Source organism: Sminthopsis crassicaudata, chromosome 1, assembly GCF_048593235.1.
Source record: "Sminthopsis crassicaudata isolate SCR6 chromosome 1, ASM4859323v1, whole genome shotgun sequence".
Taxonomy (NCBI): Eukaryota; Metazoa; Chordata; class Mammalia; order Dasyuromorphia; family Dasyuridae; genus Sminthopsis; species Sminthopsis crassicaudata.
Window position 1 is genome coordinate 509,524,187 of NC_133617.1, and position 15,432 is coordinate 509,539,618.

Genomic DNA, 15,432 nt, shown 5'->3' on the forward strand with positions numbered 1-15,432 from the left:
TTTACCATGGTAATTCATTCCTTTAGGTTAAGCATTGCCTTCCCCTCAGCTTTTTTTCTTTTCTTTTCTTTTTTAAAGTAGTCCAGACTCCACTCTGAAAAGATCATTTTTATAATATATCAGAAGTAGGAGGTGTCTTAGATCATCCAGGCCAATTCCCTTATTTTATTTATTTTTTGTTTATTATCAATCTCATTATAAATAAAAATAGAGAAATTGAGGCTTCATGATAGTAAATGCCTGCAACCCTGAGCAAGTCACCTAACCCAAATTTCCTCTTTAAAAAAAAAGAAAAAAGATAGTAACTGGCCTGAGAGAAGGAATAAAAATCAGGAGGTAAGGGTTGAGGCAGAGGGAAACTATGGATACTACAGAACTTAACACAGGCAAGTCCTGGGAAATAACGGGAAGAAACTGAAAGATGCAACTTAGTGGAGACAGGGTGAGTAGTACTCAGAAAAAAAAAAAAACGAATAATTTTTCTACTTAAAGGGATGTCTGGGTGCTTCCAGAGCTGGAGTCTAGAGTCAGGAAGGCCCGAGTTCAAATCTGGCCTCAGATAATAAGCTATACAACTATATAGCTATATAGCTCTGAGTTAGGATTTTAACCTCCAAGTTTGCTTAAGTTTTTTCATCTATAAAATGAGGGTAATATTAGCAGCTATCTTCCAGGATTGGTGTGAAGTAATAATTGTAAAAGGCTTCACACAATTCCTAGTACATAATAAGCACTATAAATATTGTCTATTATGATGATGATTATTTTCTTAAGTGATCTCTTTACCTTTCCCCATAGATCCTTTCTCACTTCTAAAGGTCTGTTTCCCTCTTACCCTTCAACCTTATCCTGAGTCCCATTCCTTTAGGGTCTTTAGGAGACTGGCTGATTTAGATTAGAAAAAAATAAAAATCAACCACTGAATATTAGGTGTGTACTGAAAACAACTTAAGTGGTACTTGAAAGATTGGGAGTCGGGAAAATTTTAAAGAGCCAAAGGAATGAAACTCTTATGGTAAACTTTAAGGTATCATGACAAACAATGGGGAAATATTTTCAGTCTGAGATCTGCCCAGATCATTTACGAACATATTTTGTGGGTAGCCATCCTCTGCCAAATTTGCTCTGTGTAGGGAAGGGGCAGCTAAGTGTCTTAATGGATACAATGCTAGGCTCAGAGTGAGGAAGATCTGAGTCTAGACACTCCAGGCAAGTCATTTAACCTTGTTTGCCTTAATCTACTGAAGAAAGAGATGGCAAATGACTAGCGTTTCTGCCAAGGAAATCCCATGGTCAGCATTAGTGTGATACAGTCCTTCTGAATGACAACAGAGAAGGGGATGGTAAGAGCTGTCATCTGCAGGATTTTGACTTCCAGCTTTCCCCTCTCCTTCTGCCCAGCAGGCAAAGAGGCTGGACTGGCAGAGAAGGGACAGAGAAGCTTTAAGTTTGGGCTGGAATTCCCAGATAATGAAAGGAAAGAACCGAGATCAGGTTTCTGTTTTGCCCATTGCTAGGCTCAACAGAGCTTTCTGGGACAGGCGGGAAGACAGAAAAGGTGGCTCTTATCAATTTTCCACCTGTCCCTGGCACTTTAAGCCTTCCCATAAGCTAGCATAAAGCAAAGAAAGGCCTCTTAGGAAACACTGGCACCTTAAAAATCCCAGTTGATGGGATTATATCCCAAAGAAATACTAAAGAGCGGAAAGAGACATATATGTGCCAAAATGTTTGTGGCAGCTCTTTTTGTTGTAGCTAGAAACTGGAAGATGAATGGATGTCCATCAGTTGGAGAATGGTTGGGTAAATTGTGGTATATGAAGGTTATGGAATATTATTGCTCTGTAAGAAATGACCAGCAGGAGGAATACAGAGAGGCCTGGAGAGACTTAAATCAACTGATGCTGAGTGAAATGAGCAGAACCAGAAGATCACTGTACACTTCAACAACAATACTGTATGAGGATGTATTCTGATGGAAGTGGAAATCTTCAACATAAAGAAGATCCAACTCACTTCCAGTTGATCAATGATGGACAGAGGTAGCTACACCCAGAGAAGAAACACTGGGAGGGGAATGAAAATTGTTAGCACTAATATCTGTCTGCCCAGGTTGCATGTACCTTCGGGTTCTAATGTTTATTGTGCAACAAGAAAATGATATTCGCACACATGTATTGTACCTAGACTATATTGTAACACATGTAAAATGTATGGTATTGCCTGTCGTCGGGGGGAGGGAATAGAGGGAGGGGGGGTAATTTGGAAAAATGAATACAAGGGATAATATTATAAAATATATATATATATATATATAATAAAAAAAAAAAATCCCAGTTGAGAAGCGTGTCCCTCCTAGACAGTGAGGGGGCCGGCAACAGCTCCCAGTGAATGGAATGGCCACCTGCGCTTGCCTGCGGTCCCATACCTGGCCAGCACTGGATTCCGACGGTGATAGTCAAAGAGTCCAAAACCATGGCTGGTCCCAAAGGCAACAAGGTTCCACTCCGAATGCAGGGTGACCGCTGTCACGGCAGCAGGGGGCAGGCACTGCACCAGCACGGTGGGCTGGAAGCCAGGGGGGAAGGCCAAGGAGCCATTCTTGGGGCTCAGCTGGTCGTGGCCCTTCCAGGTGAAGCCCTCGCGGTCCTGTAACAGGTCCATGGTGGCCACGCTGACCTGATGCTCAGACTTCTCGTCACTCAGCTCCATGACAAGTACCTGGTGCGGGGAAGAAAGGTCATTTCTCCTGGCTACCAGTTCCATCCCCCTCCCTTTCCCTTAGTTCCTCACTTCCAGGCTGCCACCAACATTTATCAGGCTTTTCTTTGTAATATTCCCAGAATCTGTCTCCTCCTCATGACCACAGCTCCCACTTGCATCACTTCTCACTTGGACAATGCAATAGCTCCCTTACTCAAATCCCTGCCCATTCAAATCTAGATTCCTGTAGAAGCCTTCCCTGATCACGACTAACTCCCAAAGACAAAAATTGAGAACTCTCTGTCAATTATCTGTCCATCTCATCTCCTGGACCAAACAACAGACTTCCAGTAACCTCACAGGGCCACAGACCTACAGCTGGAAGGATCCTTAGGGAGCACTGAGATTTTCCCAAAACATAAATCTGATCACGTCACCCCCTGCTCAATAAACTCCAGTGACTCCCAATTGCCTCCTGTATAATAAGATGCTCTGCTCGGCATTCAAAGCCCTTCATATTTCACCTCTTCAGTCTTATTACATCTTACTTTCTGAAACATACTCTTCAGTCTTATGACACTGGCTTTCTGGCTGTCCCACAGACAAGACACTTCCATCTCTTGGTTGTCCCCCAGGTCGGGGATGCTCTCCATCCTTTGCTCTGACTATTGACTTCCCTGTCTTCCTTTAAAATCCCACCTCCCAGAGTGAGTTTTCCCCAGTCTCATCCCTCTGTTAATTATTTCCTATTTATTCTGTACAGTTGGCATGTTGTCTCTTCCATTAGACTGTAAGCTCCTTGAGGGCAGGAACCATCCTTTACCTCTTTTTTGTATCTCTGGTGTTGCACAGTAGGCACTTAATAAATGTTTAATGAATTAAATTGAATTGTACCGAGTCCAACCTCTTCATTTTATAGTAAAGGGAAAACCAAAAAAAAAAAAATTAAGTGACTTGCCTATGGTCAAAGTGTCTCAGTGAGATGCAAAACCAGGTTTCCCCAACCCCGTGAAGAGTTCTAGATGCTCTGCTATGGCTACACTGGGCAGAACCTAATTCCTGATACTCAGTGGATCCTGGAGAAGGATGCTGAAAAAAGGGCTAAGTGAAGCCAGCCCGGTCCCTCCTGAGAAGCACCCTAAGACCAAATGGGAGAGAACCACCTACCTGTCCAGCTGTGCCGGCCACCACCATCTTGGCTGTGTATTTACACAGTGATATTTTCTGAATACCAAGCCGTGGGTCATCGCTATAGGGGTCAAAACACCCCACCTGAATGGACAGATTAAGGAGGAAAGAGGTCAAAGAACAAGGGTCTAGCCACATGGGCTGCTAAACTAAAGCACATGACAGGAATAAAAACTTGGTGGCTCCCAACTCTGCACTTCCCCCCCACCTCTCGGCTGTCCAGCTCCCCAATATGCCAACAGCGCCATGGTATCATGCTATACTTGAGGTGGTTATTCAGCAGAACATAAATGCAGACGGTCTCATGTTTGCTGCAGATGTTAAGAGCACACACACAAAAAGACATTTTTTTGGTGGAGAACCTTTAACGCTGAATTTAGCTGAATCATTTTTTAAAAAAGGTAATCCACAAACAATAAACAGTGGGATCTTCTAGGTTCTGTACCACTTCTGGATGAATGAACAGGTGGTCTTCGGTAGAAAGTCTGCAAAAGCCTGTCTGTTCACTTTTCATCTTTTCAGGAAGGCTGCCTTTGATGCCCAGGGACTAGCCTCTGATATTTTATAAAAACAAGAAAGACGTAAGACTGTAATTCAGGATTGCCAGCTCCTCAATTACCTTTTTTTTTCCCCTTTGGTAGTAGAAATTTTCATCTTTCCTATTCTTTTGGAATCTTCACAACTCTCCACTATCCTAAAAGATCAGTTCTGGGAGTATCTTTAAAGTTACCCTCTCACGCTAATGAACTGTTGGTGGAATGTGAAATGATCCAACCACTCTGGAGAACAATTTGGAACAATATCTGAAGGGTTATACATAAAACTGTACATAGTGGACAACACTCTTATATCTGTATTCCAAAGAGATTTTTTTTAAAGGGAAAGAGACCTATTTGTACAAAAATATTTATAGCAGATCTTTTTGTGGTGGCAAAGAATTGGAAATTGAAGGGACATCTATCAATTGGTAAATGGTTGAACAAATTGGGTTGTATGATTTATGATTATCATGGAATACTATTGTACTGCAAATGATCAGCAGGCTGATTTCAGAAAAACTTGGAAAGACTTATATGAACTGATGCAAAGTGAAGTGAGCTGAACCATGAAGACATTGTACGCAGTAAAAGCTGGTTTGTATGATGATCAACTGTGAATGACTTAGCTATCTTCATCAATACAATGATTCAAGACAGTTCCAAAGGACTCATGCTGAAAAACGTTGTCTACCTCCAGAGAGAAAAAACTGGTATCTTCTGAATATAGACTGAAGAATACTATTTTTTACTTTATTTCTTTGTGTCTTTTCTTTTCCTTACATGACTAATATGGAAATATGTTTTGTATAATTATACATGTATAACCTATGTTAAATTGCTTACTGTCTCAGGGAGAAGAGACAGAGGGAAGTAAAGGGAGGGAGAGAATTTGGAATTCAAAAAAATTTATTTTATTTATATTTACTTATTTTTCAATAGTATTTTATTTTTTCCAATTACATGTAAAATAGTTTTCAACATTCATTTTTGTAAGATTTGGGAAACTCAAAAAATTTTAAAAGGATTATTAAAAATTGTTTTTAAGAATAATTGGAAAAAAATAATTATTCTTAAAAAAAACCTATCTCCATGTAGAAGTCTTCTGTGTGTCCAAATACTCTTCCTAAGAATCTAGTTCTGCATATGATGTATCAATTACTGAAGAGATGTCATCCAAAGCTATAATGGTTTTCTTATTATCACTGATAAGAATAAATTATTATCAAAATGCTGGTAGGTTTCTTCAAATTCATCTATTTTGTCATTAAGATCATATATAGCTGGAAGGAATCTTAAAAGATGATTTAATCAATTCCCTCATTTTACAAATGAGATTTTACCATTTTTTTACATTTTACAAACTGATTTCCAGAGAGCCATATGGCTGAGATCTGAATCTAGGGCTTCTGATTCTGGAGCCTGTCATCTTGACACTATACCATGCTTGCCCCTTTCAGCTGTATCTATGAATGTCCTAAGGATAAAATGGCTTATCTGGGCCACTCTAATTGGTAGAAACTACTTTATATCAATTAAAACTTCTTTAAGAAAAGTGGCAATAATAAAGGTCTTTTTCATTTGTTGTTGCTTTTCAGTCATTTTCAGTTATTCCAATTCTTCATGACCTCATTTGGAGTTTTCTTGGCAAAGATCCTGAAGTGGTTTGCTATTTCCTTCTCCAATCAGGAGATTATTATCCATTTTTGAAGACAGGTGGCAAGATGGATAAAATGCTGGGCCTGAACTCAGAAAGACTCACTTTCCTGAGTTCAAATTCAGTCTCAGCCATTTATTAACTCAACGGGACAAGTTACCAAGAAACCTCAAACAGGATCATGAAGAGTAGTACATGACTGAAGATGACTCAACAACATTTTTTGAAGAATTGATGGCTCATTTAATCAGGATTAAGTTGCTATTATTATACAGTATCTTTTCTTTTGGCAATGACTTTGACTTTAGCTCATACCAGCTGATGCTGTAGATGGCACTAAAAATGACTTATTCTAGAAAAACTCCCACAAGTTTAAATAGTCACTTTTGTCTTAATTGTCAATTTCTTTTATTTGATGCTGTTTTGATCCTCTCCCCATCTGGTGCTTCTTTATTTTTTAATAGCAGCTTTTTATTTTTCCAAATACATGCAAAGACAGTTTTCAACACTCACCTTTGCAAACCTTGTATCATAAATTTTTCTCCCTCCCTCCCCAAGACACAAGCAATCTGATATAGGTTAAACATGTGTAATTCTTTTAAAACACATTTCCATATTTGTCATTCTGCACAAGAAAAATCAGATCAAAAGGGAAGGAAAACACAAAACAGAAAAAAAAAACACATAAGAACAATAACCAAGGTGAAAATACTATGCTTTGATCCATATTCAGTCTCCATAGTTCTCTGTCTCATGCAGTGCTTTCTAACTCTTACCTAATCAATATTTCTAAAACCCATCTCCAATTCTGTCTTTCAATACACACACACACACACACACACACACACACACACACCCCATTTGATAAATTCCAGGGACTCCTTATTACCTCCTAGATCAATATAAAATGATCTGTTTGACTTTTAAAGTCCTTCATAATGTAACCTTTCTCATCTTTCAGTACTTACACCTTACTTCCCTCCATGTATTCTACCTACCACTAACAACAGGCTCTTTGCTGTTCCTTACAAGAAACTTTATTGTGTGACTACTTATATTTTCATCGGCAATCTCCAAGCCTGGAATTCTCTCCCTCCTGGCTTCCTTCGTTCAAGTCTCAGCTAAAATCTCACCTAAAATCTCAGACTGCAAGAAGCCAGATTCTACTCATGCTAGTGCCTTTCCTTTGAGATCACCTTCAATCTGTTTGTAGAGTTTTCTCTAATAGATTTTTGAGCTCCTTGAAAGCAGGGACTGCTTTCAGTTTTCTTTATGTCTAATTCTTAGCACAGACAGGCATTTAATAAATGCTTGAAACTCTTAATGAATGTTATTGCCTTAGAACATGTGATGAAAAGTAAGTCATGAGCCATCCTTCCATTTAACTGTTATTACTTTATATATCTTGGTTTTACTTAAAAAAGGTAAGTGAATCCAGATGCAGCACAATGTCCCCAGAAGGGCATCAATTCACTGATTGTTGGGCAAAGCTATCACATTTAAAGCATCCATGACTAACCCCTTGTTTGTTAGGAAGTGTCTCACTTGACACCTTGTCAGACAACTTGACAAAGTGATCACTTTACCGTATGACAACTTGTCAGAATGAAAGATGGAAGCAAAAAAAAGTTCAAAGGTTTTTTTTTTTAAATAGTTCTCTGTTTCACAGGCTGCTGTGCCTTCCAAAGACATGAGTCTGTAGCTAAAATTCTGGTGATAAACTTCTCTTCATTTACTCAGGCTAGCTCTCAAAAAGCAGGGCATCTGTTGCATCAATCACACTTGAAGCTTTTCCAGGATTCACACTCCACCTGCCAGGATTCCCATTCTACAGGTGAAGCCTCTGAGAACCCACCACATTCAAAACACAGATGAGACACTGGTAGGAAGGTTTTGTGAAGATTCTTTAGGAAAGATAAATCCTACAAAGCACACCTGTGGCTGAAATGAGTGATTACTAGAGGGAGAATAAATCACCTAGTTATGATGGCAATGGAAAGGAAGAAATCCCAAAATAAGATATCTAAAAATGATGACATGGTTGAAGTTACATTTGTCACTAATTTCTTTCAGATGACCTCCAAACTTAGGGAGTTAAGCAGTCTCAGGGACAAGGAATGTCAAGAGGGATCATTGTCCCAAATTGTTTGTTGGTTAGTCATTTTTCAGTCATGTCCAAATCTTTGTGGCCCTTTTTGGGGTTTTCTTGACAAAAATATTGGAATGTTTTGCCATTTCCTTCTTCAAATTATTTGACAGATGAGGAAATTGAGGCAAACAGAGTTAAGTGATTTGCCCAGCTAGTAAGTGTCTACGGTCAGGTTTAAACTCAGGATGATGAGTCTTCTTGATTCCAGGCCCAGTGCTCTATCCAACGAACCACCTACCTGCCCCCTACCATTTTATTTATAATACAAATTTATATATACAATTATAACAAATGTATTTATGTTTATTGTATTATAAACTTAAATGTACATAAATTTATATATGTCATAATATATATTATATAAATTTATTTATATGTTTATGACACAAATTTATTTGTAATATGTTTATAACAAATTTATGTATGTTTATAATATACATTTATTTGTAATGTTTGTAACACAAATTTATTTATATATTTATAATATATAAATTTATTTATGTTTATAATACAAACTTATTTGTAATGTTTATAATACAAATGTATTTATGTTTATAATGTAAATTTATTTATAATGTGCTTATAAATTTATAATGCTTATAATGTAAATTTATTCATAATGTATTTATAAAATAAATTTATTTATAATATACATTTATTTATGTTTATGATACACATTTACTTGTAGAATGTAACATTTATTTATATATTTATAATATGTTTATAATATAAATTTATTTGTAATATGTTTATAATACAAATTTATTTGTTTATAATATAAATTTATTTATATGTTTATAACTTAAATGTACTTATAATATGTTAATAATATAAAATTATTTACAATATTTATAGAATTTATAAAATATTCCTATTTATAATTATAGATTTATAGATTTATAACTTGAAAGGCAGCTAGGTGGCGCAGTGGACAGAGCACCAGCCCTGAAGTCAGGAGGACCTGAGTTCAAATCTGGTTTCAGAGACTTAACACTTCCTAGCTGTGTGATCCTGGGCAAGTCACTTAACCCCAAATGCCTCTCAAAAAAAAAAAAAATTACAAATCAAGGAAGATTAAATCCTGGAAACAAGGGCAAGAACCCTCTGGATCACTTGTAGAATTCTTGGGAAACTGGCCATGGAGAAAGTCTCCTAGATTGTTCTGGGAAGCTAGACCCCCTCCAGCTGCCCTGTCATTGTCTCAGCCGGTCAGTGAGACAAAGAGTCAGAGAAGGGGGGGGGGCAGGGTGTGCTCTGGAGGTCGGTTCCTCAGAGAGCCCCGTTGTCGGGGAAGGTCACTGTGAGTGGGCCCAGAGTGTGGGTGGCGGTCCCCTGGGGGGGAGGGAGAAAAGAGCCAGGTAATGATACCTTGTGGAAGGGTGGCCACTCCTCCTCACCGGCCTGGTTCAGACTGTCCGCATGCTCACAGTCCGTCTGGAAGATGTTGGCCGTCCCCAGCTTGTAGAGTGGTCTCAGCGACACTCCTGAGGCGTCCCAGAACCGCACAGTTCCATCCTCGTGCCTGGGGAGGGGAGGGGGAAGGAAGAATAAGACCCTGCCTCCCAAAGAAAAGCAACAGGAAGAGGCAGGGAAACGGGGGTTCTCAGCCTTGAGCCACTTGTCATCCTGCTCTGCAGCCCTTACAGGCTAGGATTCAAAACAGAAACTGGGAGGTGCAAGCAAGCGGCCTTTTGTCTTTCATGGAAGATTCTAAAACACATTTAGTGAGTTTTCCAGACTTCCAGGAGGCATAATTATCCAATTAGCAGCAAATTAGAGGAGGACTTAAAATCTGACAGCAAAAGCCACAAGGATTCTATCTAGTAGCAGGCAGAGACAGTGGCCATCCAGGCCCTTCCAAGGAGCCAAGGAAAAGGAGAATAAAGAGGGGTAAGAGCAGCGGCTCCAAGACCTTTGACCCTCAGCTTTTAAGGACCCCTCCACCCCTCATAACAGAAAAGGAGCCGATTTTCCCTCCTGCCACTAGCATCCACTGATGGGTACATAGGTGGCAAAGGGGACAGAGTGCTGGAAAACCTGAGTTCAAATCCTGCCTCAGATCCTAACTGGACAAGTCACTTAACGGTTTGCCTCAGTTTCCTCAACTGTAAAGTGAGGATAGGAATAATCCAATAAGGTATTGTAAGGATCAAATGAGATATTTGGAAAGCACTGAGCACAGTGCCTGGCACACAGTAGGTGCTTTATAAATTATTATTCCCTTCCCTCCTCAAAGTTATGAATTCATCTCTACTCCCAGACTTTGCAGCCTTTGGGGTAATGACTTCTGTAAATTTATGTGTAACATCCTATCAGTTGAGTCAAATGCATGGACTGACTGCCATACAACGAAGTACTTATTAAATACTTAGTATGTGCCCAGCCCTGCGGAAGTCGAGAAACTTAACACATGGTCCCTGCCCTCAAGGAGCTTAGTCCGCTGGAGATCAGGCAAACACATGGACCTTGAGTTCCTGAAAGGTAGGAATGAAAGTTCCTGACACTGGGCTGGACATGAAAGAGATGGTGGATAAATGACAGCTGGCACAGGCTAGGTGCCAAAGGCCCCTGTAGCTCCGAGAGGGAAGAGGAGGATCTTGTCGGGGCAGGTGAGGAGGTTTGGGCTGAATCTTGCCTGACAGGCAGGATGGGGAGGGGCTACAGACCAGGGAGCAATTCTGGCTTACAGGACATAGATCAAGTGGAGCTTCTGGCCAAAGGAACAGGTAGTCGGGGGTAGAATTTTAAGGGAAGACAGATTTGGGAGGATCACGAGGAAGAATCTACATGTGGAGTTTCTCACATTTATCAAGCCAGAAGTCTGGACCAAAGGAGGGGGAAAAACACACCTGATGTACCAGCTTCAGTGTGTTGTTGAAGCTCAAATAGCATAAAACATGGAAAGCATTTTGCAAAATAAGTGCCAGTTACTACAAACGTGACAGATGATTAACCTAGGCAAAGGCTAGAATTCAGCACCACGTTGGTCATTTCTGGGGCTTTCTTTGGGTAGCAGTGAAAATGCACCTGTAGCTTCCTTTCTCTAGAAGGTAAGAGCCATCACCAAAGGTCTTTGAGGTGAGGGGGATGGGAGTGTGACTCAGAGAAAAACAAAACACCAAACTCTGATCTGAGTTTTAGAAGGCACCTGGTTACATTAATGTGGATTTTTTGTGGGGAGGGGGCGGTATTGATATGGCCATGCCCCTCATAATGTCCGCCTAGGAGGGGAGAAATGGAATAAAGGGAAACCCCTCAGGAACTCCATTCAAACTGCCCCAGAGGCAGACGAGTTCAACAGGAGCCAGAATCAGGAAACAGGAAGTAAGGATTAGTTTTATTGTTCCTGGGATAGGATTGAGTCAGTGCTGCTGATGTCACTTCTTGGCAGGTTCCATCTTGTTGGAGGTTGAGACATCCCCGGTTCCGGGAGAACCTCTTCCTCCCCCAGGGGGCCTTCAAATCCAGACTACCCCACCAGCCAAGACTCTCTCACCCTTGGGCAAGGAATGGCTGGATTTTCAGGTCCCAGGAAGAAATGGGGAGAAAAACCAGCCCTGGCTGTAAAATCAAAACAGTCTAAATGAGCCCATCCCATTCAGGGGAAGGCCCCCAGGGGCCCCAGGGAGGAGAAAACCTTTTTCTTTTTGTGAAGGTTTTGCCAAAGCACCTAGGGAAGAGCCGGGAAGGATAAAGAAGCCAGAAGGGCGGGTATGACTGGGACGGAGACCTGCTTCTAACCCTGGCAATACTATTGACTTTATAAATTTGGAGACATCATTTTTCTGGGACTCAGTTTCTTCCTCAGTAAAATAGAGATTCATACCTGCTCTGCCTCTCACGAGATTCTGGTGTAGATGGGAGGAGGTCCATTGTTAATTATAAAACATCACATAAGCCTTTGCACTTAGTGTGGCAGCAGGAACAGAACGTGGAACTTGGGATCAGAAAGCCCAGGATTCAGACCTCACCTCTGGTATTTAACCAGCTATATGATCTCAAGCAAATCTTAACAAGTTAACTTCTTCACTTCTCAGTTTCCATATCTGTAAAATAGGGATAACAACACCTGCAGGGACAGGGGTCCCGGCATAGGGACTTGGCTCTGGCACTATTAAAAAACCAGGTTCAAATCCTCCCTCGGACACATTCTCCACACATCCAAAGTCACTTGGGTCCTTGAGGCAACCAACATCCAGCAGTACAGAGCTGCTGAGCTGGTGGTGGATAAAATACCCAGGCCCAGGGTCAGGAAGACTAATCCCGAGTTCAAATCTGGCCTCAGATACTTCCTGGATGGGTGACCTTGGGCCAATCACTGAACCCTATTTGCCTCAGTTTCCTCGTCTGTAAAATGAGCTGATGAAGATAACGGCAAATTACTCTAGCATCTTTGCCAAGAAAATCCCAAGGGGGATCACAGAATTGGACATAATCAAAACAACTCAACAACAAAAACCTATCTGTGCAACTCTAGTCACAGATGCGTTTTCTTATTGATAAAACCAGGATAATAATAATTGCATCATCTTCTCAAGATTGTTGTGAAGATCAAATGAAATAAAGCTTGTAAAACATTTTGCAGATCTTAAAGCATCACATTTAAGAATGTTTTAACAATCAGTTCCCAGAGGGAAAGGGGGTATATGCATGACACATTTTTTTAGCTTATATCTATATTATTAACATTTTCTCCATCACTTTATTACGTCTAAATAATCCACAAAATAATAAATCAAGTCCTGATTTGTAACATTTGCTGATTCCTGAGGAGAAAAATCTCACACAGAACATTTAACAATCAGCTGTCATGAGATGACTCCAGCACAGCCTTGGATAAATGCTAGCTGTCATTCCTGAGAACGGCACAGAGGGGCTGCCCCACTTTTTCTCTGGTGTGGGAAGAAGAACAAGAAGGGGACACAGTCTCCTGGGTTTCCTGGCTTCAATAAGAGCAGGCTAGGGAAGGATCATTAAGAAATGGATCACTCCATTAAGAGAGGAAACACTCAGAAAGTCTCCCGCGGCTTATTCAAGGCTAATAGCCTGAAGCCCAGATGAAACCTGGGGTCAAGACCAGTTAAAGAAAAAGCCAAGAGGCAGAAGGAAGAAAGAAGATTCTGCCTTTATCTTCAACTCCTTGAGACAGTAGGTGCCCTCTTGGACCACAAGAGCATCCATGTGCAGGAAACCCGGCACAGTTATCAGGAAACAACCTCTCCCACAAAAACTGACAATCATATGGCAATTTAAGGTTTACAAAACACCTTGCCTGCATGATGCTGTTTGATACAATTCTCTTCACAAATGAGGAAACTGAGAAACTGGGGGTTCAAAGTCACAGAGCTGGGGAATGTCCAAAGCTACATCCATATGCCATGGGGCAGAGGAGACCCAAAAATTCAGCTCAATCTCAATTTCAGGTAGGAAAATTGAGGCGTGGAGGACATAACTGACATATTACTATTATTTATTTTTCAAGGGAATCAGGGTTGACCCTGACTTGCCCAAGATCATACATCTAAGTAAGTGTCTGAGGCTGCATTTGAACTCGGGTCCTCCCGTCTCAGGAGTCTCTTTACCCACTGTGCCATCTAGTTGCCCATAACTGACTTATCCAAGGCTAGATACTAGATCAAGTTTCTTTCCACTATATTAAGCAATTTCTGAATGGTTAGCTGTGGGAAATAATCATTTAATCCCTCTCTAAACTCAGTCCTGAACCTGAAAGGAGTAGGAGATCAAGGAATACATTTCCACTTTCAGATGCTTTAAGAACAGTCCAGCATTTACATATGCTACAGGACAGACATCTGAACAAAAGGTTTTCTTCTGGGAATTCAGGGCTCTAAGCCTGGGTTTTGAGCTTGGAGCTGCAAAGGAAATCAGATGCTTGGGTTAGCACATTAAGTGGGTACTGGTGACTCTGGCTAGGCTGGAACCTCCCCTCCCACTGGCATTGATAATCTGGTGTACAGTTCAGGTAACCCACAATTACCACTTCACAGCATGCTAATTCCCCTCCTCACTAAATCTGTGGTTTTATGGACTAGGGAGGGTTCTACTTCATGCTAGGAAACTGGTGTATTTTCTCAGAGGCCACTGAGACAAGCCCAAGCTTCCCACTCACACCATGTGGGCATGTAGCCACCCTCAATCTTCCTGCCAATCACACCCAGGGGTTTGTAGGGGGGGTCTACTCATCTTAAAACTAGAGGGGACCTTATAGATAATTCAGCCAAGGTATTCTTAACATGGGATCCATAAACAGATTTTTAGAGGTCTGTGAACTTAGAGGGAGAAAAAAAAATTACATCTTTATTTTCAGTAACTGAAATTAATCATTTCTTTCAATTATGAACTTAAAAAAATTATTCTGAGATTGCATCCATAGGTTTCACCAGATTGCCAAACAGTTACATGATTGGGGGGCGGAATTTGTTTTGCTTGATCAGGTTTTTTTTTCTTGTTTCCTCAATGGGAGATGGGAAAGTAAGAAAATTTGGAGTTAAAAATAAGTTTGAATTTTAAAAATGTTAAGAATCCCTGATTGGCCCAATCTAATTTGTTCAAAATTACAAGCTAGTTGATAGCATAGCCGAGACCCAAACCCAGGTCATCTGACAGGCTTTATAATCTGCCTCTGTTGGGATATTGCAGGACTGTCACATTCAAGAAACCTTGATGGGACTCCTGGGGTTCTACCTGGGGAAGGGGAAGAGTCAGTAGGATGTGGCCTCTGAGGGGGCAGAGGACCTCCATTCCTCAGGATGCCCCTTCTTCTTACGTATCTTGCAGGGAAGCAAATGGAGGCAGGGGCTGGCAGCTACACTCCCCAGGAAGACCTGGGGGGCCCTAAAGGGAAGAGAGGAGGAAGTTTCTTCCAGACTCTTAGGCTGTAACTATTTTAATAACTTCCCTTTTCTTTCTCTCCCCCTTACGAGATTGTTTCAGGGCTTCCTCCTCAGGGAGTCTGCAGCCAGCCCTGAGCCAACGCCTGGCCCAATTTCAGAACTTCTCACTCTCAACCAGTGACTGCTCCCCCAGGCCTCAAAGGTGGAGAGGGATCAAATCTCATAGAGAGAGGCAGGAAGAAAATCACGCCGGGATGGGGCTCCCGCCACCCCGCCAGCATGCTGGTCTTGGAAAGGTGTGCCCTCGGGGCGCTGCTCTCCAAGAAGCATTTCCTGGGGTTCTGG

The 15,432-nt window shown here is 41.1% G+C and overlaps 1 protein-coding gene across 3 annotated transcripts in view; it reads right to left on the reverse strand.

The window, feature by feature from the left end:
• Positions 1 to 15,432, reverse strand: part of LLGL1 (LLGL scribble cell polarity complex component 1) — a 100,411-nt gene that overhangs the window by 23,761 nt on the left and 61,218 nt on the right. For all 3 annotated transcript variants that reach the window (XR_012487589.1, XM_074297581.1, XM_074297492.1), the window contains exons 12-14: positions 9,602 to 9,755; positions 3,871 to 3,975; positions 2,429 to 2,721 (exon numbers count right to left, since the gene is read on the reverse strand). Coding sequence is in view for 2 of the 3 variants with exons in the window: in XM_074297581.1 (XP_074153682.1) it covers positions 2,429 to 2,721; positions 3,871 to 3,975; positions 9,602 to 9,755 (552 nt within the window). In the remaining variant the exon portion in view is untranslated. The remainder of the gene's footprint in view (positions 1 to 2,428; positions 2,722 to 3,870; positions 3,976 to 9,601; positions 9,756 to 15,432) is intronic.